The sequence below is a fragment of the Lotus japonicus genome, chromosome 3 (genome assembly GCF_012489685.1).
Source record: "Lotus japonicus ecotype B-129 chromosome 3, LjGifu_v1.2".
NCBI classification, from domain to species: Eukaryota; Viridiplantae; Streptophyta; class Magnoliopsida; order Fabales; family Fabaceae; genus Lotus; species Lotus japonicus.
Window position 1 is genome coordinate 51,867,845 of NC_080043.1, and position 24,219 is coordinate 51,892,063.

The 24,219-nt window shown below is 38.3% G+C and overlaps 4 protein-coding genes across 4 annotated transcripts; 2 read left to right on the forward strand and 2 right to left on the reverse strand.

Annotated features, from left to right (window-relative positions):
- Positions 1 to 1,700: 1,700 nt before the first annotated feature.
- Positions 1,701 to 2,833, forward strand: LOC130744291 (uncharacterized). Its single transcript, XM_057596478.1, has 2 exons — positions 1,701 to 1,741; positions 1,837 to 2,833. Exons 1-2 carry the CDS (start codon positions 1,701 to 1,703, stop codon positions 2,831 to 2,833), a joined length of 1,038 nt encoding a protein of 345 aa, XP_057452461.1.
- A 210-nt stretch (positions 2,834 to 3,043) lies between these two features.
- On the forward strand, positions 3,044 to 6,483 carry LOC130743257 (enoyl-[acyl-carrier-protein] reductase, mitochondrial). The gene is made up of 8 exons (XM_057595421.1): positions 3,044 to 3,572; positions 3,832 to 3,975; positions 4,212 to 4,314; positions 4,535 to 4,634; positions 4,895 to 4,971; positions 5,073 to 5,151; positions 5,927 to 6,045; positions 6,177 to 6,483. The coding sequence occupies exons 1-8, from the start codon at positions 3,155 to 3,157 to the stop codon at positions 6,268 to 6,270; spliced, it is 1,134 nt and encodes a 377-aa protein (XP_057451404.1). The 5' UTR covers positions 3,044 to 3,154; the 3' UTR covers positions 6,271 to 6,483.
- Positions 6,484 to 7,943: 1,460 nt separating this feature from the next.
- On the reverse strand, positions 7,944 to 13,318 carry LOC130743258 (pentatricopeptide repeat-containing protein At1g14470). Its single transcript, XM_057595422.1, is given in 6 exon segments — positions 7,944 to 9,543; positions 9,657 to 9,735; positions 10,180 to 10,253; positions 10,407 to 10,742; positions 10,744 to 10,807; positions 10,809 to 13,318. Coding segments are annotated over 3 exon segments (2,082 nt in total). The 5' UTR covers positions 12,725 to 13,318; the 3' UTR covers positions 7,944 to 9,543; positions 9,657 to 9,735; positions 10,180 to 10,253; positions 10,407 to 10,640.
- A 2,752-nt stretch (positions 13,319 to 16,070) lies between these two features.
- LOC130743259 (uncharacterized protein YKR070W) lies at positions 16,071 to 22,483 on the reverse strand. The gene is made up of 12 exons (XM_057595423.1): positions 22,291 to 22,483; positions 22,107 to 22,210; positions 21,963 to 21,998; positions 21,523 to 21,596; positions 21,187 to 21,227; positions 20,980 to 21,051; positions 20,681 to 20,867; positions 17,672 to 17,767; positions 17,493 to 17,560; positions 17,061 to 17,256; positions 16,892 to 16,975; positions 16,071 to 16,303 (listed from the first exon to the last, which is right to left on the reverse strand). The coding sequence occupies exons 1-12, from the start codon at positions 22,395 to 22,397 to the stop codon at positions 16,244 to 16,246; spliced, it is 1,125 nt and encodes a 374-aa protein (XP_057451406.1). The 5' UTR covers positions 22,398 to 22,483; the 3' UTR covers positions 16,071 to 16,243.
- Between the last annotated feature and the right edge of the window lie 1,736 nt (positions 22,484 to 24,219).

The window sequence follows — 24,219 nt, forward strand, 5'->3', positions numbered from 1 at the left end:
ATTTGATCGAAGAAAAAGAGCCTATGGCCGAGAGCTATATCAATAGGGGGAGTTTTTCGTTTTCGAAAACTTGTCTTTTCGTATCCGATTGTTGTATTCTGGAGCTTTAACACTTTGTCTATCGTTTATGAGTTGTATTGTGATCGAGCTAATCGATTTTGTTTGGATTCTGCTTTGTTTTTCTCCGAGGTTCAGTTGAAGGAACTTTGGGATCTTCAGAGCATTTGAGTGAAGGAACTTTTGATTACGAGGCTGGAGCAGCTCGAGGTTAGGGCAACTTACTATTAGCTATGACTGCATGATAGGCGTCGATGAATTCGACCTATGTTTTACTTTGATGTTGATTATGTTGCTGAACTGATGTTGTGATGTTTTACATAACTGATGATGTTGAGATGATTGTTGGATTGTGCGTTTTGACGCGACTTCGGAGTGGAGATTCATTGATCTGGTGATCTTTGATATTTCGGGTTGGATGAACAACCCTAGGCAAGTCCAAACTCAAGGTTTGAGACTTAGCCATTTGTTGTGTACTTAGACTTTCCCCGGGAATTGCTTTTGGTGGGTTTTTGGAAAAAACTTAGAATGGAACAGATTTTGAAAACTAGAGACTTTGGGAAACTTAGACCTTGAGAAATAAACTCATAATTTGACTAATTCGAATCGAAACAATTTTTGTTAACGTTTAAGCATAGGAAAACTAAAGGGGAAAATAATTTTGAAAGAAGGGGAAAAGTCGACTTTTGTTGTGGGTTTTGGAATTGAGGAAAGCCACTGAGGTGAGCTACGGTGATGATTGAAAGTCACCGAGTACTCTAGTACTCTTGTTATTCGAGTTGTGTTGTATTGACCGACACTAACTCTGGGTTTTAACTTTGGGTTTTGTTGTTGGAGTTGTGTTGTATTGACCGACACTAAACTCCCGAGTACTTTAGTACTCTTGTTGTTTGAGTGGTGTTGTATTGACCGACACTAACTCTTGGGGTTTGTTATTCGAGTTGTGTTGTATTGACCGACACTAAGTCTTGGGGTTTGTTATTCGAGTTGTGTTGTATTGACCGACACTAACTCCGAGTTGTGTTGTATTGACCGACACTAACTCTTGGGTTTTTGATATTGGGTTTTGAGCTAAACAGTTGTGCGGTGAGGACGATTCAATGTTTGGCTAACCATATTGCATCAATCGGGTGAATAACGGGAATGGTTCACCTGTGCTTCTCATGGTGAATAACGGGAATGGTTCACCAATGCATTAATGATGAATAACGGGAATGGTTCATCATACAGTGAATAACGGGAATGGTTCACCAATGATGAATAACGGGAATGGTTCATCCATAGTGAAGAACGGGAATGCTTCACTTGTGGCGAACGGGAACGCGTCACAATCCGGATCATATTGATTGCATTTCACGCATACATTCATTCTGACTAGGATTGTGTGCTGTTTGATTTATTGAAGCATTGTTAGAGCCATAACATGCTAGGATTATCTATATGTTTATATAACAACATATATATCTATACCCCATATCACATGTTGAGTGTATATCTACTTTATTCCGTGAGTTGACCCTAGCGCCTTGGCTTTGGTTTCATGTTTGTGTTTGGGCGGTCGGCCTGCTGCCATATGTCGATGGCCGACTGGTTCTCGATGGTCTCTCCCTCGGGGGGGATCAGGTTTGAGTTGGTGGATCGACATGCCCCCACCGCTTGGGTTCATATATGGAATGATAATTGGGTACTAGGGGGTGCACCCCTTATTTATAACCAGGATTTCGTTGATGAATTTCACTTAACACATGTCTCTATGCTTATTGATCATGCTTTGCACAGGTGGAGGACAGATTTGATTGAGCTTGTCTTTAATCCTAGCACTGCAGCTCGTATATTATCAATCCCTTTAGGGGTGCATGGTGGCCCGGATGAGTTCCATTGGCCTAGCACTACCAATTGTCATTACACATGCAAGGAGGGATACAAGGACATGAGAAACCTTCTGTCCATGGCTGAAGCTTTATCTTCCACGGCTGTCACGTTAGAGGCCAAGTTCTGGAATTTTTTATGGTCATCCCGAGCTCTCCCACGATGCAAAGAGACATGTTGGAGGGCTATCCAAGGTTACTTACCCTTGAAAGAAAGGTTGTTTAGCCGTCGAGTTGATGTGGATCCAGGATGCCCTTTTTGCGCGACGGAGAGGGAGAATGAGGACCATCTATTCATCCATTGTCCAGCAGCGAAGCATGTTTGGTTTGCTTCTCAACTTGTTGTCCGCGTGGCATCTTTCTCCACTTTTCGTGAACTTTGGCTTGCGGTTTTGGAGCTGCATGATGAGGAGGTCTTGGCCCTTGTACAGTCCACGGTATATGCTATTTGGGAGGCCAGGAACCATACTATTTTCCAGCAGCGGCAGTTCACGATGGATAATGTGCTCGGCCGAGTACGTTGCTTGACGGAGGAGGTTCGGGTGCGAGATCAGATGCGTGCACCATCGGTGGCCTTGCCTGCGACGTGGAAGACGCCAACTTCAGGTACTATCAAGTTCAATTTTGATGCTTACTATCATGTGAATGGTTCGACTGGATTGGGCATGGTGGCACGAAATTGTAATGGCGAGGTGATGGCTGCTGCATGCTCCTATCCCCATTCAGCTCTTTCACCACTTCTGGCGGAGGCTATGAGCTTGAGATGGACAATGCAATTGGCTATTGACCTTGGTTTTCGGAGGATTTGTTTGGAGACAGATTGTTTACAGCTGTTTAACTGCTTGAAAGCAAAGGAGAATGAGCGTTCTTATTTGAGCTCTATTATTAGGGAGTGTTGCACGCTCTGAGGTGCTTTTGATGTTGTTACTTTCTCTTTTGTTAGACGCACGGGTAATGCCGTTGCGGATTTTCTAGCTAGGAACGCTGAAACCCACGCTAATTTAGTTTGGGTGGAGGAAGTTCCGGAAGCTGCGTTATCTTTAGTTATTTCTGATGTACCAACTCGTTTGCCGAATGGCTATTAATGAATTTTCAGTTTACTTTGAAAAAAAACTACTGCTCTGAAGGAATGGGTATTGGGCAAGTGACTGAAGTGAGTGAGGGTGCAGAACAGCACAAGCACAAGCAGCGGAACTTGAGCCGAGCGAAGAAGAAAGTGAGTGTGAGTGATGGCACTGTTGCTCCGATCACTGCCTGCGAAGGCTCTAAAAGCACCATTCAATCTCAAATCCACGCTAATTCGCCGCGGCGTCGGCTTCCAATCCTTAACCACAAGAGCATTCTCCTCCGCCGCCGTATCACCGCCTTCGAAGGCCATCGTGTACGATTCGCACGGCCAACCCGACGCCGTGACGAAACTGGTGGAAGTTGCACCCGTCGAGGTGAAGGACAACGATGTCTGCGTCAAGATGCTCGCCGCTCCTATCAACCCTTCCGACATCAACAGGATACAAGGCGTCTATCCCGTCCGGCCTGAACTGCCAGCTGTCGGCGGCTACGAAGGCGTTGGAGAGGTTCTCTCCGTCGGCTCCGCCGTCACCTCTTTCGCTCCTGGTGACTTGGTCATTCCCTCTCCACCGTCCTTCGGTGCGTACCTCCTCCCTTAAATTCATCAATTTGGGAATAATTCATGAACGATTCTTTGAAGTTCTGGCAATAACTGAGTTTTAGGGCTTACATAACTAATCTTTTCATGAAATTCACTTTTGTTGAGCCTGTTTGATTTTCAGTTGGGTGAATGTGAAAGCACATTTTGTTGGCCGAATGTGCATTGAAAATTTCGTGATCTCAAATGCCAATGCTTCAAATGGACTTCCTAACTTTAGAATTTTTTTTCCGGGTGCAGGGACATGGCAGACATACATTGTGAAGAATCAGAGTGTGTGGCACAAAGTAGACAAGGGTGTGCCTTTGGAATATGCTGCTACCATTACTGTCAATCCCCTTACTGCTTTCCTCATGCTTGAACACTGCATTTCTTTGAACTCAGGTACTGTCCCATTGCAACAATTGTTCATTTTTGTTACTGTTTTTTGTTGTTGTTGATTCATGACTAGATTTTGGGTGTGTGGGTAAACAACTTAAATAAGCGTATGACAATAACCACCCCCTTATGCATAAACGCATATGCTATAAGGTAAACTCAAATAAGTTCGTCCAAACGGGACCTTTGTCTTTCATGCTTTTGTATGCCTGTGTTAACTTGGTAATTCTGGGTGTAAACAGGGGATGCTATTGTGCAGAATGGAGCTACCAGCATGGTTGGCCAGTGTGTCATTCAGCTTGCAAAATCTCGTGGCATTCACAACATCAATATTATACGGGACAGGTGCTCATTTGAAGGTCCTTTGCTTGTTTTGTTAACTTCTGAATATTGTTTTTACCATGATTTGCTTATTTAATTCTAATACACATTTTTCCTTCTTTTTAGAAACAGAAGGAATCATGATTAACATTCTCTTTTCCCTGGATTCCCCTCTCCCCTTTCCAGCTGAAGAAGAGATTTATGAAGAAACTTATTGTTTGCTCTACTAATCCTTTTGCTGCAGGCCTGGGGTTGATGAAGTCAAAGAAAGACTAAAGGATTTGGGTGCTGATGAAGTTTTTACTGAGAAAGAACTGGAAGTGAAGAATGTCAAGAGTCTCCTGGTATGACTTGGACTTATTGTTGCACTTTCGGATTATGCTATGAGGTGGATGCCAAATTTTCAAATGAATGATGCTGATAGTTATTGGTTAAGCATGTTGGAAGTGTTATTTGGATATGATTCTTTCTTTGTTATTTGAAGTTTTGCACTTAAACTCCTGAGATGCTAAGGAAGCTAGCTGACAAGCAAACAACTTTTTTTGAAGAATTATATTCTATATTAAAATCAAATGGCTTACTTGACATGAGACTTATGTGGTAGGGTGGTATACCTGAACCTGCACTGGGGTTTAACTGTGTTGGTGGCAATGCTGCTTCTCTGGTTCTCAAATTTTTGAGGTTTGACATGAAATATTGGTTTAAGACTTTAAGAACAAAAGCTTTTATTTTTATTACTGTATATCATTATTTTGAAGATTTAATTCAGTTAATCCTCGCAGGCAGGGAGGAACTATGGTGACATATGGTGGAATGTCCCTAAAACCTGTCACAGTGTCAACCTCATCCTTCATATTTAAGGTCTGGCTGTAACTTCTGGCTATTGTCTTCCTACTCATTATTGATTACTTCAGTCTATTATGCAACACAAATCTAGTTAAAATCTTAATGTATCTTGGCTAACAAGGATTGACATGAAACATAATAATCAATCATAGACAGTTTAATTTAATTAACATATCTGGTAAAATTTGTGTTGGCCTGCTTGAGGTTTCTCCTTCCACTGATATACATGCCAGGGCATTAGTTGGCACCTGGAAGTGATTGAAATTAATAAGGTTTCAAGTTAAGAAGTTATTCAGATAATTGATTGCAGTTCCCTAACAAATTGATAATATATATTTGACTGAATATGTAGAAGTTGGGTATAAATGATACTGGAAAAGTAGTCCTGGGCTCCTGGCCATTTAACTTGGGTTTCTTGAAAGATTAGCTGAGAAATACTTCTTAATGAACCTACTCATGGGTCCAGGACCCATGAGTAATACTTCTCCATATGAACATGTTTTTAGCAGGGTACTAGTCATGTTTATCAACTATCCATCCACTGGATACATTTTTGTTTTGAGTGGTGTAAAACTCTGTCTAGTAGCCTCAAATGAATCAAATTTTAAAAGTTCTGTGAATGAGTTCAAGACATAATTTCAGAGTTCCAGACCTTTGTAGTGCTGGGAGATTACTTATTTCAGAGTTGCAGACCTTTGTAAACTTTCAAATAATGTGTCTATATTTTTACTATATTAGCATTGCTCTAGTTTGTTAAATGTAACTATAGTATAAAACCACATATTTGCAGGATCTTTCCTTGAGGGGATTCTGGCTGCAGAAGTGGCTGAGCACAGAGAAAGCTGAAGAGAGCAGAGGAATGATAGACAAGCTTTTGGGTCTTGTACAAGACGGGAAATTAAAATACAAGTATGTTTCTAGCTTTATAGAAAAGGAAAAGTCTGGGATGGGTTGATATCACTTCAGGGGTCAAGTTGCTCATGAAAACTTAATATTCGTGTCCATAAATTTCTGATTCTCTCATTGGGTTCTGTTTGCAGGATGGAATTGACTCCCTTTAACGATTTCAATACAGCATTGGATAAAGCTCTAGGAAAACTTGGGAGCCAACCAAAGCAAGTGATCAAGTTCTAAAATTGTGGGATCAGATTTAAGGCGTTTGTGTGTTGGTATTATATCTTTTTGTGGGAGAGTGAGCTCTGTATTTTAGTTAGCATTTCGATCTCACTGTTAAGTATCACATGATGAAGAATCCCATTTGTACAGTTTACAAATACGAATACCGAGTGACCTATAAATAAAATTCATTTTAGAATATGCAGAGTAATGAATCTGTTTGTTGGAAAACGTTAATGTATGTGCACCTTGTATAGCTTTCATGCTTAAGACCTTGTCTTTTTTTAATAAAAATACTATTATTGGTCTTCAAAATAGTTTATCCTTTTATTGCTGAGGGTATAAAATAACTAGCAACAGAGTGGAAGAACTATATATTTATAGACAGAATTTATCGGACATTTTTTAAGACTATATTAACTGAGTTATTTATTATTTTCACTCATACGTTATAAAGTTTCATGACTTGGTACCATTTCAGTCATGCTTTTGTTTAGCTGAGGCTGATGAATTTAATAGCGAAACTCCCACACAAATGAACTTACAAGCACAACAAAGTGTAGTTAATCTTTTTTTGGTTACAAAAGTGTAGTTAATCTGAAGCAACTAACTAAAAGCTCTTAATCTATCATAAAAAGAGAGCAAACATGAGAGGGTGAGTGAATAATAACCAATTTAAACCAATGTTTCATAGTACAGAGATTCCAACTCACAGGTGCCAAGAGTGCCTTTGCTGTTCTCCGGAGTTTCCAGCTGAGAGATACACTAACTGAACATGCTGAAAACTGAGAAATTGGAATGTTAAAAGAGCTTGAAGAGGATAATTCAATGGTGCAGAAGTTCAAAGGAACGAACCTAAATCTTTAACCACTTTCAGGTGACTTTCAGAGGCTGAGATGCAGGAAAAGAAGAAAAGGGAATGATTCACATGTGATGAGAAGTATGAAGGAAAAGGAAAAGGGCCTCTAATCAGATTGACTCACCAAAGGAATTGAGATTTAACTAACCTAGAGAATTTGATAATCAATTGAAATTCTATATCTAAACTCCATGCTATAAACCATAACATAGAGTAAGAATTGGAAGGAGTCAAAACCTAACCACTACTGTTACTGTTGAAATTTCAATTACTTGGGAATTCAGTTCATTGAGGTTCTCTTATTTCATCCTCATTAAACTCCGCACCTTAAAATTCAGCTTCATTTTACATTCTGCACTTTAAATTTGTGCCCACATTTTAAATCTCAATTTCAAATTCACTCAATAAGATGCTCTCCTGGGATGATCCTTGTACTCATCACTTGAACTACTTGTACAATTTGGCACATTTGCCAGTTTGTCAACATCAAGTTATCGTTCAAAATTTCAAATATGATTAATATAAACTGATAAAGTTGAAGCAGCTAGAAAGTGTCAACCTTAGTTGAATGTTTCTCATCTCAAATTTGGATCCTTGGAGTATGTATTGTAGTTTTTCCGTTTCAAGTTTCTTCTTTCTGTTTTCTTCTTTTTATTTCATTTCATTTCATTTCTTGTTCTAGGTATGAAATGCAGATAAATTCATGGCCCATGAATAGCACAAACACTCAATTACTCTCATAAGGAATTGCCTTGTGCACATAACATTAAATCTCATAAACTAAAATCTAAACATAGAAGCAGTTTAACTAACACAGGCTGATTTTGCTCTGCTGAACATCCACCCAAGTGGATAGCGTTGAGCCCTAAACTACCAGTTAGGTACAAAAAACCCATCAGCAATTCGGTTTCCCGTCGTGGGGGAGACCAAAACCACTAATATTGTGTGTTTCATTTCACGTACAAATCATGCTGCTTTGTGAGAAAGAACGGCTGCACAACAATTAAACTTTCCATTAAATTTTCGATGCTTATGGTAAAAGCTGTATAATTATATCATTTGCTATTTGTAATCTTGATTCATACATATTAACCATAAAATCTTTAAGTGCCCACTAGGGTGGACCTTTATTATTTTGGTCCACCGATGCACCAAGGGTATTACAGACTTTGCATAAGGGCTATTTCAGACTTTACCCCTTTCTCTCCTTCTCCCTCCCACTCTCCTTCCTCTCCCTGCCTCCCAGACCAATCTCTCCACCATTGTCGCACCAGTTGCTCTATCATGATCAGCACAAGGATGTCCATCCAAAGGAGAATAAAGGATCAAAATATGGGTTTAAGTCTGTGGTAATAAAGGATCTTCTCCAATATGATTGCTTTTAATGTTTGACTATTCCGATATTGTGCTATCTCTTTAGAAAGCCACTTGTAAGGGTCCTGAAACTTGGATATCTCATCATCAGAAATTCCAACACTTCTCATAATCTCCCAAGGTACTACCTGTGCTCCTGATTTAGCAGCAGCCTTGGACTTCTTCCCTTTGAATTTCTCATGAGGGGCACCTTCATTTGCATCCATAGGTGTCTGTGTGAACAAGGTACGATTATCACCCAATGGTGCGACATGCAACAGACAGTGAAGAGGAAATATGTGATCTTGGGGCAACAAATGGGAAGACGATGACAGCTTGCTCGCTGTGATCTGAAACCCATCGCCGCCAGCGGCGAGTGAGGACGATGACAGGGGTCTGGGTCGGAGTTGCCGGTGAGGGACGGGATGAAGGAACTGGGAGCAAACACCCCTAAATCAAACACCCTCACACCCACCAATTTCATCATCGCAAGCTTCTGCACCACCATCATTCACCCAACCTACATCTTTCTCTCTCGGGAAAAAATCAGATCTGGAGGTTGCAATAGATTTCTTCAATATAAGGGAGAGTGGCTTGCTGGACCAAGAAGAGTGGTGAGGTGGCGGTGGCCAAGATTGGTACCACGCCGGAGATAAGCTCTGCCATCATCTCGTCCTTCCACTGTTGGGGTTGACAAGCTAGGTGAAAGAGGGTTTTCAGTGCATTTTACATTTTTAGCCTTTCATCCTTCATTCAATCATAACCATTTATTTGAAGAATATTCTGAGAATCTCTAATCCAATGGTGTTTAATGAATGCTCCACCGGTGGACCAAAAAATTAAAGGTCCACCCTAGTGGGCACCCAATCTTTGTAACCTGCATGTCCCTGCTCCAATCAACAGGATCGCTAACTATGAATACTGCTTGAACCATTTCAGATAAGACATCATTCCTTGAAGCACACTCATTAAACTTAGCATTTTGAGTAGTAGCCAGCTTGGTCGTCCACCTCTTGTAGGGTCCCAATGGATCAATGTTTTCAAAGCATGATGCATATTCATCCATTGAAAGAACATTTCTGAAGATAAAAATCAACAAAGTAAAAAATAATTAAGATATGGGATATGATGTTGGATTGATTATTCAACAAACCCATGAAACATCAGACAAGCCAATATCTTAAAACCTTACTTAAAACCATATTCAGAGTTCAGACATCACAGCAGCAGGTTTCCCTTTTCCCACAGCAACAATGAGTTTATTCTCAAATCTGAAAAGTGAAAGATCTGTAAGATAAACATAATGCAACAAATAGACCTGAAGACCCTGCAGGCGTATGTTAACCTTATTGATTTCACATTTCAGCATGTAATATTAACATGCAACCATCATCAAATAAGAAGCATATTCATACATCCAGTTGTTTAAATGATGAATGGCCCTGTAAAACCTGCATAATGATGATAACTTCAAGAAAGAAATTCAGAGGGAACCAAAGTGAGAAGACAATCTTTTAGTGTAGCTTTGGACAAAGACATGCATGCAGCGAATAGACCACAAAATTAAACCAAACGTGTATATATTGATGGATAATTACAATATCAATAACTCTAAATACTCTTAATTTCTAAAGGAGTATTGGAATTATTTTTATGTCCTTAACATATTAAATGCATCTACTTTTTCATTACACAGCAAGACTCTTCCAACACACCTGTGAAGGTAAGACGTTTAAACCCAAAAGTTGACTCAGCTCAGAGGCTCTTTTAGCTTCAGGAAAGCCTCCCCCTGCATGAAAGACAAAATTAACATTAAAATTAGAGGCGCCATTAATTGAACCACGCTCATGCAGCAAGGATATTTCAAGTATCCATCTGAACCTAAATACACAGAACGAGACAATTTCATAACAGAACAAGTAAAATTAGGGGGAGAACTTACCATTGGTGGGGAAAGCAAAAGGGATTTTCAGTCTACCTGACAACACAAATGGATCAACAAATTCATGAGCCGATAATGGTAAATAAGAAATGGCGGAAATGAATAGAGAGTTTCTTTTATTATACTTTTTTGGGGAGAAAACTTAGGTGCAATACCCACCGTACAGTTTTTACTGTCCGCTAAATTGTGTAACAAACTCAGATTCATTCATTCAATAACGGAATCATTCACAATTCAGTTCTCTGAGTCACATTTACTTTGAATCTCCTTTTCTTTTTTATACAGCATCCTCAGTATGCAGCTATTATCAGATACATATCCTTCCCTCCTCAACTTCACCTTGATTGAGATCTTCCAGTAGCTTATAGATATCATTTGATCGTTTCACAATGAACATGTGAGGGATGCTCCACCCAGCTCCAGGCAGTTATTTTCTTCACTCCCTGTTTTCTCATTATATTCCTTACATTGCCAACCTCTTTCCACCTACCAGCCAAAGCATATATGTTAGAGAGCAACACGTAATTGCTAGAATTGTGCGGCTCAACTGTGAACAGTTTAGCTGCAGCGAGCTCACCGAGCTCAACTTGTTTATGAATGCGGGTAGCATTTAAAAGAGATCCATAAATTCCTGCATGGGGCTCCATTGGCATGCTATGAATCAATTTCATAGCTTCTTCCAATTTACCGACTCGACCTAGCATATCAATCATACACGCATAATGGTCTACATCAGGAACCTTGATCGATTCAAAAACTTTCTGACCCTCTTCCAATAATCCTGCATGACTACATGCAGTCAATATACCAATATATGTTATGCGGTCTGGTTCAATACCATCTTCTTTCATTTTTGATATTAGCTTGATGCATTCAATTCCATGTCCATGGGATGCAAGCCCTGAAATCAATGTGTTATAGGAGACTAAATCTCTGGTTGCCATTTCTTGAAATATTAATGTGGCCTCTTCCATGCTCCCACATCTCGAGTACATGAAAATCAATGAATTGTATCCTAAGATGCTAAGCTTGATTTGATATTCATTAAGGATGCTCACAGCCCAAATTCCCAAACTTAGTGATCCGAGGTGTCCACAAGCAGAAAAAACACTCACCATAGTAAGCTCATCTGGTTTTGAGTCATTAGTAGAGATCATTTCCTTGAACAGCTTGATTGCCATCAGTGACTCGCCATTTTGAGCATAACCAGCAATCATTGAATTCCAGGAGACAGTATCCCGTTCTGGCATCTTATTAAAGAGGTCTCTTGCAAAAGATAAATCCCCTAGTCTTGCATAAGCAGAGATCATGGCATTACAAGAAACAGAATTTCTATACACGCCCAATTGGTCAAAAATCTCCTGAGCTGCCTTGAGGTTCCCGCATTTTGCATGCATATCAAGCAGAGCTGTCTTGACAAAATAATTTGAGTGGAACTTCACTTTGTCTAGCTTTCTAACAATTGACTCTGCAAGACAAGGATCACCAAGAGATGAACAAGATGATATGACAGTCACCCATGTTGTTTCATCTGGTTCATTTCCAGAGCTAAGCATGTCATTGAACAATCTTACAGTCTCTAGTGGTGCTCCACTCTGAGCATATCCTGATAGCATTGCATTCCAAGATACCACACTTCTTTCAGGCATCTTATCAAAATATATCCTTGCAGTCTTCAAATTCCCAGACTTTGCATACCCAGTAACCATGGTGGTCCAAGTAACGACGTTCCTTTGTGGCTCACCCATCATATGAAAAAGTTTACTTGCTTCCTCTTCATTCCCGCTCTTCCAGTATCCAGAGATAATTACATTCCAATCTGCAACGGTTCTATCAGACATTTCATCAAATTGTTTCCTGGCAAGCTGTATAGATCCATATTTTGCATACATGTATAAAATTGAATTTCGAACATAATGATCATGACCATGTCCCAGTTTCAGGACATGAGCATGAAACAGCATGCTGTCCTTTCTAGCAGATTTTATCAAAAGCGGATAGAAAGATGTATCAGGCTTTATGTCATAGCACCGCATACATTTAAAGAGAGAAACTACTTCTGAGTGAGCATCAATTTGGGAGTAGTATTTGAGCATTCTGGTGAAGACATGTACATCAGGGCATTGTGCAACATGAAAAATGTGGCAGGTGTAGCTTGAGGGCGCAAGGAGGCGCGTGCATTGGGTCAGGAGAAGCGCCACCCACTGGTTGTGGTGGTGCAGGGAGTGGTGGACAAGCTGTGCATGTAACTGTGTAAGATGATGGAGATTGGTAATTTTGCTTGCTATGTTTTTTATGTTCAAAATCAATGGTGGCATGACAGGCGCAACTATGCACTAATCTGTGATGGAAAACAAAACTCTGCAGATTTAAACAAATCTGTGATGTTAAACAACCACCCTTGAGTCCACTTTCATGAGTTTCTTCCTACTCAATCATACTGCTTCTCATTGTCCTTAGTTATACTATCCATGGTGTTTTTCGTTTTTCTAGTGTGTCCATGGTGTCCTTTTTTCTATCTTCCTCTTCTTACATCCATTCCTTATCTGAATCAATATTAGTAAATCTTTTAAAAGTACACATGTTCACCTCCAAAGATGATGCTAACTTATGACATTGTCACCCCCTCTCCCTTTGTCTTCCAGCAAAGGTAATGTGATATGCACAAATGAACCATCAAATATGTCCTTTTTCCCACTCAACAGAACCAATAAACTGTAATTGGCCCCAAAACAACACACCTTCTTCTTATCCTAATTCTAGTTATATTCCCATTGAATTCCTCCAGAAAAATTGAAAAAACAACAACATCCATATTTACAATTTAACATTGGTGCATTCATGTTGGATTGATCAAAATCATATCAATAAAAAAAATGGCAACCCAACAGTAAATAGCACAGCAGAGGAGTGTTCACCTAAACGCTCACTTCTAGTACCAGCTCTTCGTGGCGCCCGAAACACTGTCGGATTTGCAAGAATTTCCAGTTGCCGGTGACACTTTCTCGGGAAAATAGAAGAGAGAAAGTATTGAAACGTGGCCAGAGGGGTGCGGTGCGTCGGTCACGACGAGTCGGCGACGTCGAGGCGGTGAGAGATTTGTGGTGGAGAGAGAACCCCGCCGGAGACGGCGTCGGTGGGAGGCAGAGTAGGGAGGAGAGGGTGTACTTGGCGGCAGAAAGATGAGTAATATGACTTTCTTCAGAGTTACGGAGGATTGGAAATGCTGGATTGTACAATAATAAGGGAATAAGAATCGGTACCCTTCTTTGAATTGCTACCTCCTTATTTTCTAAATAAATTCAAAATTGCCCCCATGTTTTAACACCCTCCCTTCTCCTTTTCTCGAGCCTTTGTGTTCTCTGCAGTGCATCACGTTCCTCTTCACTTTCTCCCCAGCTTTAGGGCTCGGGGCTGAAAGTTATTTGCTTTAGGGCTCGGGACTGAAGTTGTTTCCTTACGTTTTCCTTACCGAGGTTTAAGGTTCAGGAATTGTTCCAATTTCTTCAAGGAAGATTTTCAAGGTTAGGCAACCTCGGGAACACATTTTTCACATTCCAAGCTTGACAAACCTCGGGAAATCCACGTTTATAAATTGCCGAGGCATAGCCCTCGGAAGGATTCCGGGAATTAGACCATTGGGATGTTCCCGAGGTAACAAAGCTCGGGAAATTCATCAAGAAAATTATAATATATCTCGAGACTTAAAGCTCGGGAAATTCATTAGGAAAATTATAATATATCCCGAGACTTAAGGCTCGGGGTGTTCCCGAGGTCCCAAAACTCGGGAATTATTTTGGCTAAAAAGCATTTTTGGCCCCTGATGTTTCAAGTTTGTGCAAATTCTGCCCCTACTCTATTTTTGTCGATGTTTCTACCCCTCATGTTTTCAAACAGTGCATCGTCTACCCCTCATATTTTCAAACAGTGCATCGTCTACCCCTGACGGAGGGGTAGACGGTGCACTGTTTGAAAACATGAGGGGTAGAAACATCGACAAAAATAGATAGGGGCAGAATTTGCACAAACTTGAAACATCAGGGGCCAAAAATGCTTTTTAGCCAATTATTTTTAACATGGATATTTTGGAGATTTCTCACTTTAAAGCGGGTCGCAATTCTAAGAGTGGGGTACCAATTTTACATCTCATTGCACAACCCTTCTCTAGCACTACATTGCACTACCAGTTATAATTAACACTCAATGAATGTGTCGTGCTATATGGCATCGTGTCATATAGCATTGTTGTGTTAATTATAAACGTAGAGGAATAAGGGAATCCCTAAAGGAGTTGTAAGTATGATAAGTGTTGATGTTATAATTCGAGGTTGAAAGGTTTTTGTTAAGAAAAAGTTTTAAACTATGTGAGGGACCTCAACATAACGAAACCCTGAAGATGGCGAAGACGCACCCATCCTTGCAAGACAATCAGTAGCATTGTTACGAATCCAGTTAACATGATTCCACGTCACTCTCTAATCTTTGTCTAGTATCTCTCGGATCTTCTCAATTAAAAGACAAAATGACTCTCCTCATTCTACAATGCGAAAGGAAGATCAACACAATCTACCTCACAAATATCATCTTTGTGGCCCCGAGACCAAACCAACACGAGACCATCCCTCTTAGCACTACCTTCAGCCAACAATGAGCCCCCCCCCCCCCCCCCCCCCCTATATGAGTGAAAACCATAAAGCCACAGACCCTTATCATCACGCACCAATATGTTTCTTCCCATGTAGTTCTCATACTCCCTGAAGCTACCATCAACATTAAGCTTCATAACACCCACCAAAGGTGGTGACCATCTATTGCTTATTCCCATAGAATTCACGCCAACACTTTGCTAGTCCAAAAATGTAATGAAATCGTCGTGATCATGGCCGATATGATGCCAAGCTTCATGCACCATCCATGAGTGCGAACAAGCCCTTAGATGAATTATTTATTAAGTGTTTGGATAGTCATTTGTACTTTAATTAATTCTTTTCAGGAAAAATTATATTTTAGTTAGCTAAATTGCAGGTAATGGGTACGAGCATATAAATATTATGCGATGATGAGTATTCAAGTTGCTACTCACGCAGGTATGAGGATGGGGTGCAGGTACTTTTTGTAAACGCGAGTATAGAAATATGCATTATAGTACCCTACCCTACCCTAACCTATCCATTGTCATCCTATAAACTGTTCAAAACACCATTTTCCATCAACTGTGTGACTGATTACATGATGTCATTTTTAGTACTTATTTGTTCTTTAGATCAAAGATGCATGCCTAAACCATTTAAAGCCGAAAAGGTGTTCTTAAAACAAATTTTAAATGGTATACATGAGAGATTAATAATTTTAATTTTTAAACAATATGAATGTACTTTTTTCCAAATTTCTCTATTAACTGAGTAATTTACTTATTTAGAACTTTATAAAGTTTCATGATTTGGTACCATTTCATTAATACTTTTTTTTTAAAGTCATTGATTCATACTTCAATTCAGCCCAAGGCTGAGGAATTTAATAGCGAAACTCCCACCCAAATGAATTTTATTTTTGAAAGGCCCACCCAAATGAACTTACAAGCACAAGAAAGTGTAGTTAAACTGAAGCAACTAACTAAAAGCTCTTGATCTATCAGAAAAGCAAGCAAACATGGGTAAACAAGGGTAGAATGAATAAAAACCAATTTAATCCAATGTTTCATAGTGCAACTTGTCATCAAATGAATGGCAGGAATAAGCCTTAAATTATTCCATTCTTTATTGATCACTCAAATATCATCTTTTAAGAATCTTCCTCCTTAAAAAATCAGAGCCTTCGCCATGTAAAGCTGATGGGATTTATGAAGCGGATTCCCTTGTCAAGATGAAGTCCACAGCTTCTTCTACAGTATCAACAACCTGCGATGGCAAATGCGAAGTTGTATTGTAATCCCACCCCCAAGTTATTTTACTTGAGAGTAGCAATTTCAGTTGCAAAATGCAAAATAAACACAAGGCTGTTATGGTGTGGTGTTGTCTTGATTACTACTTCATAGTTCACACACATTTCAGGCAAAATTATGCTTTGTATAATTCAATCCTATGGTGGCATTATCTGTGTCAATATCACCGAGTCCTCCATCCTTTTTTTCATTAGGTAAAAAATTCAAACATGACAACTAACACAACTGTCTTTTTCCACTATATTGAACCGGCTAGATGAATTGATCAGATATCAAGTATACAAATAATATTCCTTAGACTTACTCTATCCATAATTACTAGACTATCCTGATAAAACATTTTTTTTGTTTATCCTGATTCTATACTATATGTCCAACTCAGATTACTCACAAACCCACAAGAAAAAGAAAAGCATTTCTATACCTTTATTCTTACATCTCCAACTATCTATGACGGCTACCTTCCAACGAAATTAAAATAACAAAGTGGGGAAAAATGCATTTTGTGTATGAGATTTTTCTAGAGGAACTTGAAAGAGATTACCAGATCTGCTGGAAATTTGTCATGATTTTCCTTCCCTTTGAAAACTCCAGTTCTTGTGAGAATAGAAAACCAAGGATGCCCAGTCTGAAATGTGATGTTTTCATTAATGGCATTTGTCACCAAATAAATTTACCTATGATACTAGTGAATCTAGCTGCAAGAGACAAACCTGCTGTGCACCTCTAATGTCAACTGCAGGATTATCTCCAATCATATAAAGTGTTTGAAAATATTGAGCATTTTTATTATTAAAATCATTGAGATCAACACATGGCACGAATTGTTGTAACACATTTTCTGCATTCTTGAATACAGATGGATGAGGTTTTCCAAAACATGTGTACTCCAGGGAATGAGGGGAAATCCTGCATATAGAGTGTTTCAGGATATAGTCGAAGATTCTTGAAAGTCTAGATATTAATTAAATCAGCACACACCACTACACTAATTTGGCTGCAGTTTTGAATAATGAATATGCTTAAATGGTTTCTTATGTAACTTGTATGTATATGTATATATTGAAGATAGATTCTAGTGCAATCCAGTTAAAGGAGCTAAAGTATAGAGCTGCCATTAACAGTTAGATAATAGGCAGTCGTACCTATTGAAGATAGATTCTAGTGCAATCCTGAAAGCTCCCATGCCCAGACGTTCAGAAGGAAATTTAGTCTACCTTTCGCGGGACCTTGTGTCAGTAAGTATAGTAGTATAGTATTTTTAATTGGATCCATATAATGTCTTCTTCTGTATAAGACTTTTCAGTAGCAAACATCAACCAACCTGGTACTCAAGGTCATCATTTGCAAAATATAAATGTGGCTGCTGTCCAATGTTTCTTCCAGGAAGGCCTCCTGATTTTAAGATGTCACAGAGAACCTGAATGAAAAGTCTTGGTTAGTCCCCAGATCCATCAATTCCATGCATAAAACAAAAACAAAAATCTAAGAACTTCTAGCAAATACTGTTTTTTTATTTGTTTTGGCTTCTTAGAAATACAATCCATGTGATAAATCCACGTTTGAAGTTGATTGATATAGTTAGTTTGTAGTATTTTTTTGATAGTTATGCCAAGATGTGTCCAGAAACTAGGATATGTGATTGTGGTGTTAGACCACTTATTCCATTGGTCAGTTTATAATGTTTTAATGTAGGAATTATCTTAAGGGACCAGGGGAGCCAAAGATAAATAGAAAATGAGATCACTGCTGGTGCTTGTTGGCTGGAACATCCAATGGTGGTACTTAGAACATCCAGGGATAAATTCATTCAGTGTCATTTTAGACTCTGCACTTTAAGGGCCTGTTTGGTTTGAGAAAACATTTTCTATTTTCATTTCCGGTTTTCATTTTCAATTTTTTAACATTTAGAAAACGTGTTTGGTTTAACTTCATATTTTCCATTTTCTCAAACTGAAAATAATGGAAATGTGTTTGATTCAACTGTTTTCAATTTTTGAAATAATTGAGGAAAATACACTCACCAATGTTTGTCATAATTTATAATATATTTTATATCTAATACTAATTATATTTTCAAATATAAAAATTGGTATATGTGTTTTATATTACTATTATAACAAAAAACTATTATTCAAGTGTTAAATACAATTGTCACAACACGTTGCAAGTAAGAGGAATATAATAAGTATTATTGGTCTTAAAAATAAAAATTATACAATTCTTCTTAAGATTTATGGTAATTTTCCCACATTTGATCTGCATAAGTTTGGCACCTTGATTAACATCAACATTGGCACCTTGCTGATCTACTCTAAGCCTTGTGCATCCATAATAATGGGAATCAAGAGGTATCCTAACTTAGTACAAGAAGAGAAAAACAGAAGAAAAAAAATCAAGCAGAGAAACAATCATCTGCACCTCCTGTCTTATTTTCGTAAGGACTAGAGTAAAAAACCAAAGCTGTCAAAACTAGGCCATATTCCCAGCCAATACAACTCAGACCCTGCAAAGCACAATTTAAAGAAGCACAAGAGACAAGCATGTATATGGATGCCATAGCATTCAGTTTATTGATAAGACCATGCAACATTTTTTTTATGAGCCAAAATCAAAAGTCCCACCAAATTGACGGGAAAGGTTAATGGAGGTAGCAGTGAGGAATTGAACCCAATTAAATAGCAATCCTAGATGCTTGAAGAATAGAGCAGCGAAGCCCTTCATCACAAAGAGAACCAGCACCTGTCATTGGAAAGCCAACCCAGATGCAAGAATTCCTAGATATCTTGAGCATCCATGTGTGACCGTACATAAGCTTTCCAAAGCCAAAGTAAAATGTTTCATGTTTTCTTTTTTTTAATGTCAATTTGCTCAAATTTCTAACAATTGAAGACAGAAACTCAAATAAATACAAACAGATCAGCGTTCATAGTTCTTGTTCCGCCAAAATTTGAAATGGAAAAAACTATGCAACACAAAAAAAATAGCAAGCCATATAAGTAGAGGAGAACAACAGAGTTCCTTTAAACAAGGATTGGAACACCAAACAAAAAAAGAAGCTCCAAAATCAACCAAAACCCATCAAGTAAAGCACCCAAAAATAGAGGAACCAAAGGTTCATAGCAGATCGGACCTAAAAAAGGCATAAATAGGTTCCCAGTGAAACCAGGTAATCGAAATTTGAAGAGGGAAGAAGGAAGAATCTTGGCTGTGAGATGAAGCAGGTAGCAGAGAATAACGCAGAACTGAGATGTTAGGGTTGGCACCAACAGATGCACTTCTTTCAGAACGAAAAGAAAAAAAAAATCAATGTGATTATAATTACAAGTATGCCACCGCGTGTTTTCATCATTCCCGTTTCCGTTTTCATTGAAAATGTGAAAACGACTTTTTTTTATTTTCAAAATTTAACCCATTTTCGAAAATGTTTTCAAAGAAAATATTTTCAAAATTTTAACCAAACACATTTTCACATCTATTTTCTGTTTTCTCTGAAAATGGAAACAGAAAATGGGTAAACCAAACAGGCCCTAAATTTGTGTTCACATTTTAAATCTCAATTTGAAATTCATTCAATTAGATACTCTCCTTGTATATCTTCCTATGTTACCAAAAAAAGATACTCTATTTGTGAACTGGTACTTGGATTTCAAATCCCTATGGGATGATACTTGCAGTCATCATTGAACTAATTGAATAATTGTCAACACCATGTTATCATTCAAATTTTCAAATATGATTAATCTAAACTGAAAAAGATGACAGCAGCTTGAAAGCGTCAAACTTAGTTGTATGTTTCTCACCTACAATTTGGATCCTTGTAGAGTATCTATTGTAGCATTTCCGTTTCTTATGTTTCTTTTTTCTGTTTTCTACTTTTTATTTCATTTCATTTCTAGTTCTAGCTATGAAATGCAGACAAAATTCATGGCCAATGAATAGCACAAACACTCAATTACTCTCACAGGGAATAGCCATGTGCACATGCATTAGATCTAATAAACTAAAACCTGACCATAGAAGTAGTCTAACACAGCTTGATTTTTCTCTCCTGAACATCCACCAAAGTGGATGGCATTGTGCCCTAAACTAACAAAAAAAAAACCTCAGCAGTTCGGTTTCCCATATGGGGGAGACCAAAACCACTGATAATATACTTGTTTGTTTCATTTCACATACACATAACGCTGCTTTGTGAGAAAGAATGGCTGCACAACAATTAAACTTCCCATTGAATATTTGATGTTTATGGTAAAAACTGTTTAATTATATCATTTGCTAATTGCTATTTATAATCTTGATTCATACAAATTAGTTATAGAATCTTTGTAACCTGTATGTCCCTGCTCCAATCAACAGGATCGCTGACTATGAATGCTGCTCGAACCCTTTCAGATAAGACATCATTCCTTGACGCACACTCATGAGTAGTAGCCAGCTTGGTCGTCCATTTCTTGTAGGTTGCCAATGGATCAATGTTTTCAAAGCATGATGCATATTCATCCATTGAAAGAACATTTCTGAAGATAAAAACCAGCAAAAGCAAAATAATAAGACGGAGGATATGATGTTGGATTGATTATTCAATACAACCGTGAGACATCAGACAAGCCAAATATCTTAAAACCTTACTTAAAACCATATTCAGACATCACAGCAGCAGGTTCCCCTTTTCCTACAGCAACAATGAGTTTATTCTCAAATCTGAAAACTGAAATTCTGTCAGATAAATATTATGCAACAAATATGCCTGAAGATCCTGCAGCGCATGTTAACCTTATTGATTTCAGCATGTAATATTCACATGGAACCATTATCAAATAAGAAGCATATTCATACCTATTGACCAATTGTTTAAATGGTGAATGGCCCTGTAAAACCTGCATAATATGATAACTTCAGTTAATGACGCTTTGCAATTTCAAAACAGAAATTAGGGAACCAAAGTGACAAGGCAGTCTTTTAGTGTGACTTTGGACAGAGACATGTATGCGGCGAATAGACCAGAAAATTAAGCCTCATGTGTATATATTATGATTACGATTAATGAATCTTTCCAAAATGAATAACTCTAAATCCTCTTAATTTCTAAATGAATGTTGGATTTATTTTCATGTTCATAAGATATTAAATGCATCTTCTTCTTCATAACATAGCAAGATATTTCCAACACACCTGTGAAGGTAAGACGTCTAAACCCAAAAGTTGACTCAGCTCAGATGCTCTTGTAGCTTCAGGAAAGCCACCACCTGCGTGAAAGATAAAATTAACATTAAAATTAAGTGCTAGTTTGAATTTCGTTGAACTCACGTGTCATAATCATGCTTCTCCGATCCATATTAAACTCAAATGTCACACTCTAGCTTCTCTGTACTGCCATGAGATACGTGAAATCACATTTGTCTAGGCTCTAAGGCCGAAACAAACATGCACTAAACTGACTAAAGCAAGTAGCGTTTAATTTCAAAATAATATAGTTGCCAGAAGAGCCATTAATTGAACCACACTCGTGCAGCAAGGAAATTTCAAGTATTGATCTGAACCTAAATACACAGAACGAGACAATTTCAAAACAGAAAAAGTAAGATTAGAGGAAGAAAGAACTCAGAACTCACCATTTGTGAGGAAAACGAAAGGGATTTTCAGTCTACCTGACAACACAAACAGATCAATAAATTCATGAGCCGATAATGGTCAATAAAAAATAGCAGAAATTAATTTAGAGAGTTTCTTTAATTTTGTTGAAATTTCTTGTTTACCGTCGGCGTCGTATAATCTTCTGAGGGCTCCCGGAGAGCCACCAACGGGGGAGTTTCCGAGCAGAATGACACCGTCAATGTCGAACGCAATGCCGAATGAAGGCCTGGGAATTCGAAAACACAAATTAACGAAACGGAAAAGCCACAAAAGAGAGAATGATGAGAGGTTTGAGGAATCACGGACCGTGGTTCAGATCGCTGAGAGAAAGAGCGTGAAACAAGAGAGGAAAACGCGGTTCGGTTTCTCGCTTGGCTTTGCCGGCAAGCTTTGGTGAAGAGATGGAAGCTCATCGTTTCAGTAGAGGAGCACACGATACCGCAAACGAAAAGTTTGTTGCTCACTTCCAAGTTCCCTCTAACCAATTATTTTCTGAGTTAAGAAAATAAACCAATTATTTTGGGATAAAATGATGATTTTCAAATGTTGGGCTTGGCCCATTCAGGTGAAAGGTTAAATGGGGATTTGGATCCCTAATGTGTTAATTGTTCACTTTCAAAAAAAAAATGTGTTAATTGTTTCTCACATGATCATGCCATATGAACATTTGGGCCTTTAATTTTATTTTAATGAAATATAGGACCTTAATGAGTATACGGAGAGAAAATTAAAATTGTGCGAGAAATAATACTGACCATCATATTTCATTAAAAAAGAAATTAAAGGTTCAGATCTTTCACATGACATGGTTATGTGAGATACACATGAGGGGATCTAAATCCATTAAATGGCCAGCCCTGTAGTTGAGGTCTTGGGCTTTTAGGGTCTTAGTGGTTTTTTGGGGTATCATGTAGGCCTTTGGTTGTTTCATTAGGCGGTTGTGTATAGGCTGGTATAGGCCTTTAGGGGATCTTTTTCCTTTCGTTCTTTTGGGTTGGTTCCTTTTTTATATTGGTTCATTGTTGTTGTTTGGTCGTGTTACTATTTGACCATTTATGAGGAGGGTGTACATCCATGTCTATTTCCTCATCTTCATTCAATCAATACAATTTCTATTTTCAGGAAAAAAAAATGGTCAGCTTTGTTTGAAATAATACTTGACAAAAAGAAGAGATTTTTTTTGTTTACAAAAAGAAAAAGAAGAGATTGAAATAATATATTGATTTTGACGTAGCCGCCTAGTTTCTCTAGTTTGTTTATCTTCCTATGTAACCAAAAAAAAATATTGATTTTGACAAAAAAAATAATATATTGATGACCTTTTTTTTACTTTCAAAACTTCGACTTCTAAAAGCGTAATATTTGTTTACTTGTAGAAGCTTAACTTTCATAAATGTGATTCATAAGAAAAAATTTACAATTTCAGAAGTTTAAGTTCCAAAAGTTTACTATCGAAGTGTAGAATTTTTTTGCTTCTGACATTTAAGGGTGAAGTATAAGGTGCAATAGTGGTTAGGTCTTGCACCCATGCCACACATGTTTGGGCCAATGAGATTACACCAGCTATCATGGTGGAAGCTGGTAGCCGGTTATTCTGTTAATTGATGTTTTTAATTTATTTCAATTTTATTTTATCTTTGTCAATAAAGCCCTTTACTTTCAACAACAAGACCCAACAAAAAAGCACGAGGAGGTGGTCTCCGCCGTCACATCCCATCTTTCCGGTGCCTCCGCCACCCTTTTCTCCTTCTCCTCCTCTGTCGCATCTCATCTTTCACCCCATCTGAAGCGCCTTGTGTTGGTACTTGATGACCCTAGTTTAGTAGTGTTTTTAGGGTCATTTCTTTGTTTTAAGTCTTTTTGTCGAGTCTCATGTAGTGTCTCATGCATTCTCATGCATTTTTATCTTTCTTTGAGTCTTTACTTTTTTTTGGTAATTTTGTGGTTTTATAGGGACTTTTCTCACATTTTAAGTAAGTTTAGGACTTGCATGATTTTCTTATGTTATTTGAGGGTCCTCTTTGCTAATAAGCTCTTTGAGCTTCTGGATATTTTCCTTGTCTTGTTGGTTAAGTTTTCAGATCAGAAACTGAAGGAGAAAGAAGGCCAAGAAGCATGGAATTGATGGATGACTTAAAGGTGCTTGAAGAGGAGTTATGAAGAAGCTAAAAAGCCTTTCCAGCGAGCTTCGAGCTCCTAGGCGCTGGGAACCAATGATTTATTCGGAGTAACCAC

Excerpts from the sequence above, each read along its gene's own strand:
- LOC130744291 (XM_057596478.1), top strand. The coding sequence starts at position 1,701 with ATGCCCCCACCGCTTGGGTTCATATATGGAATGATAATTGG. Across the intron at positions 1,742-1,836 it reads ATATATGGAATGATAATTGG|GTGGAGGACAGATTTGATTG; the intron begins GTACTAGGGGGT and ends TGCTTTGCACAG.
- LOC130743257 (XM_057595421.1), top strand. The coding sequence starts at position 3,155 with ATGGCACTGTTGCTCCGATCACTGCCTGCGAAGGCTCTAAAAGCACCA. Across the intron at positions 4,972-5,072 it reads CTGGTTCTCAAATTTTTGAG|GCAGGGAGGAACTATGGTGA; the intron begins GTTTGACATGAA and ends TAATCCTCGCAG. Across the intron at positions 6,046-6,176 it reads GACGGGAAATTAAAATACAA|GATGGAATTGACTCCCTTTA; the intron begins GTATGTTTCTAG and ends TTCTGTTTGCAG.
- LOC130743259 (XM_057595423.1), bottom strand. The coding sequence starts at position 22,397 with ATGAGCTTCCATCTCTTCACCAAAGCTTGCCGGCAAAGCCAAGCGAGA. Across the intron at positions 22,211-22,290 it reads TCTCAGCGATCTGAACCACG|GCCTTCATTCGGCATTGCGT; the intron begins GTCCGTGATTCC and ends TCGAATTCCCAG. Across the intron at positions 16,304-16,891 it reads ACAAATTTCCAGCAGATCTG|GTTGTTGATACTGTAGAAGA; the intron begins GTAATCTCTTTC and ends TTGCCATCGCAG.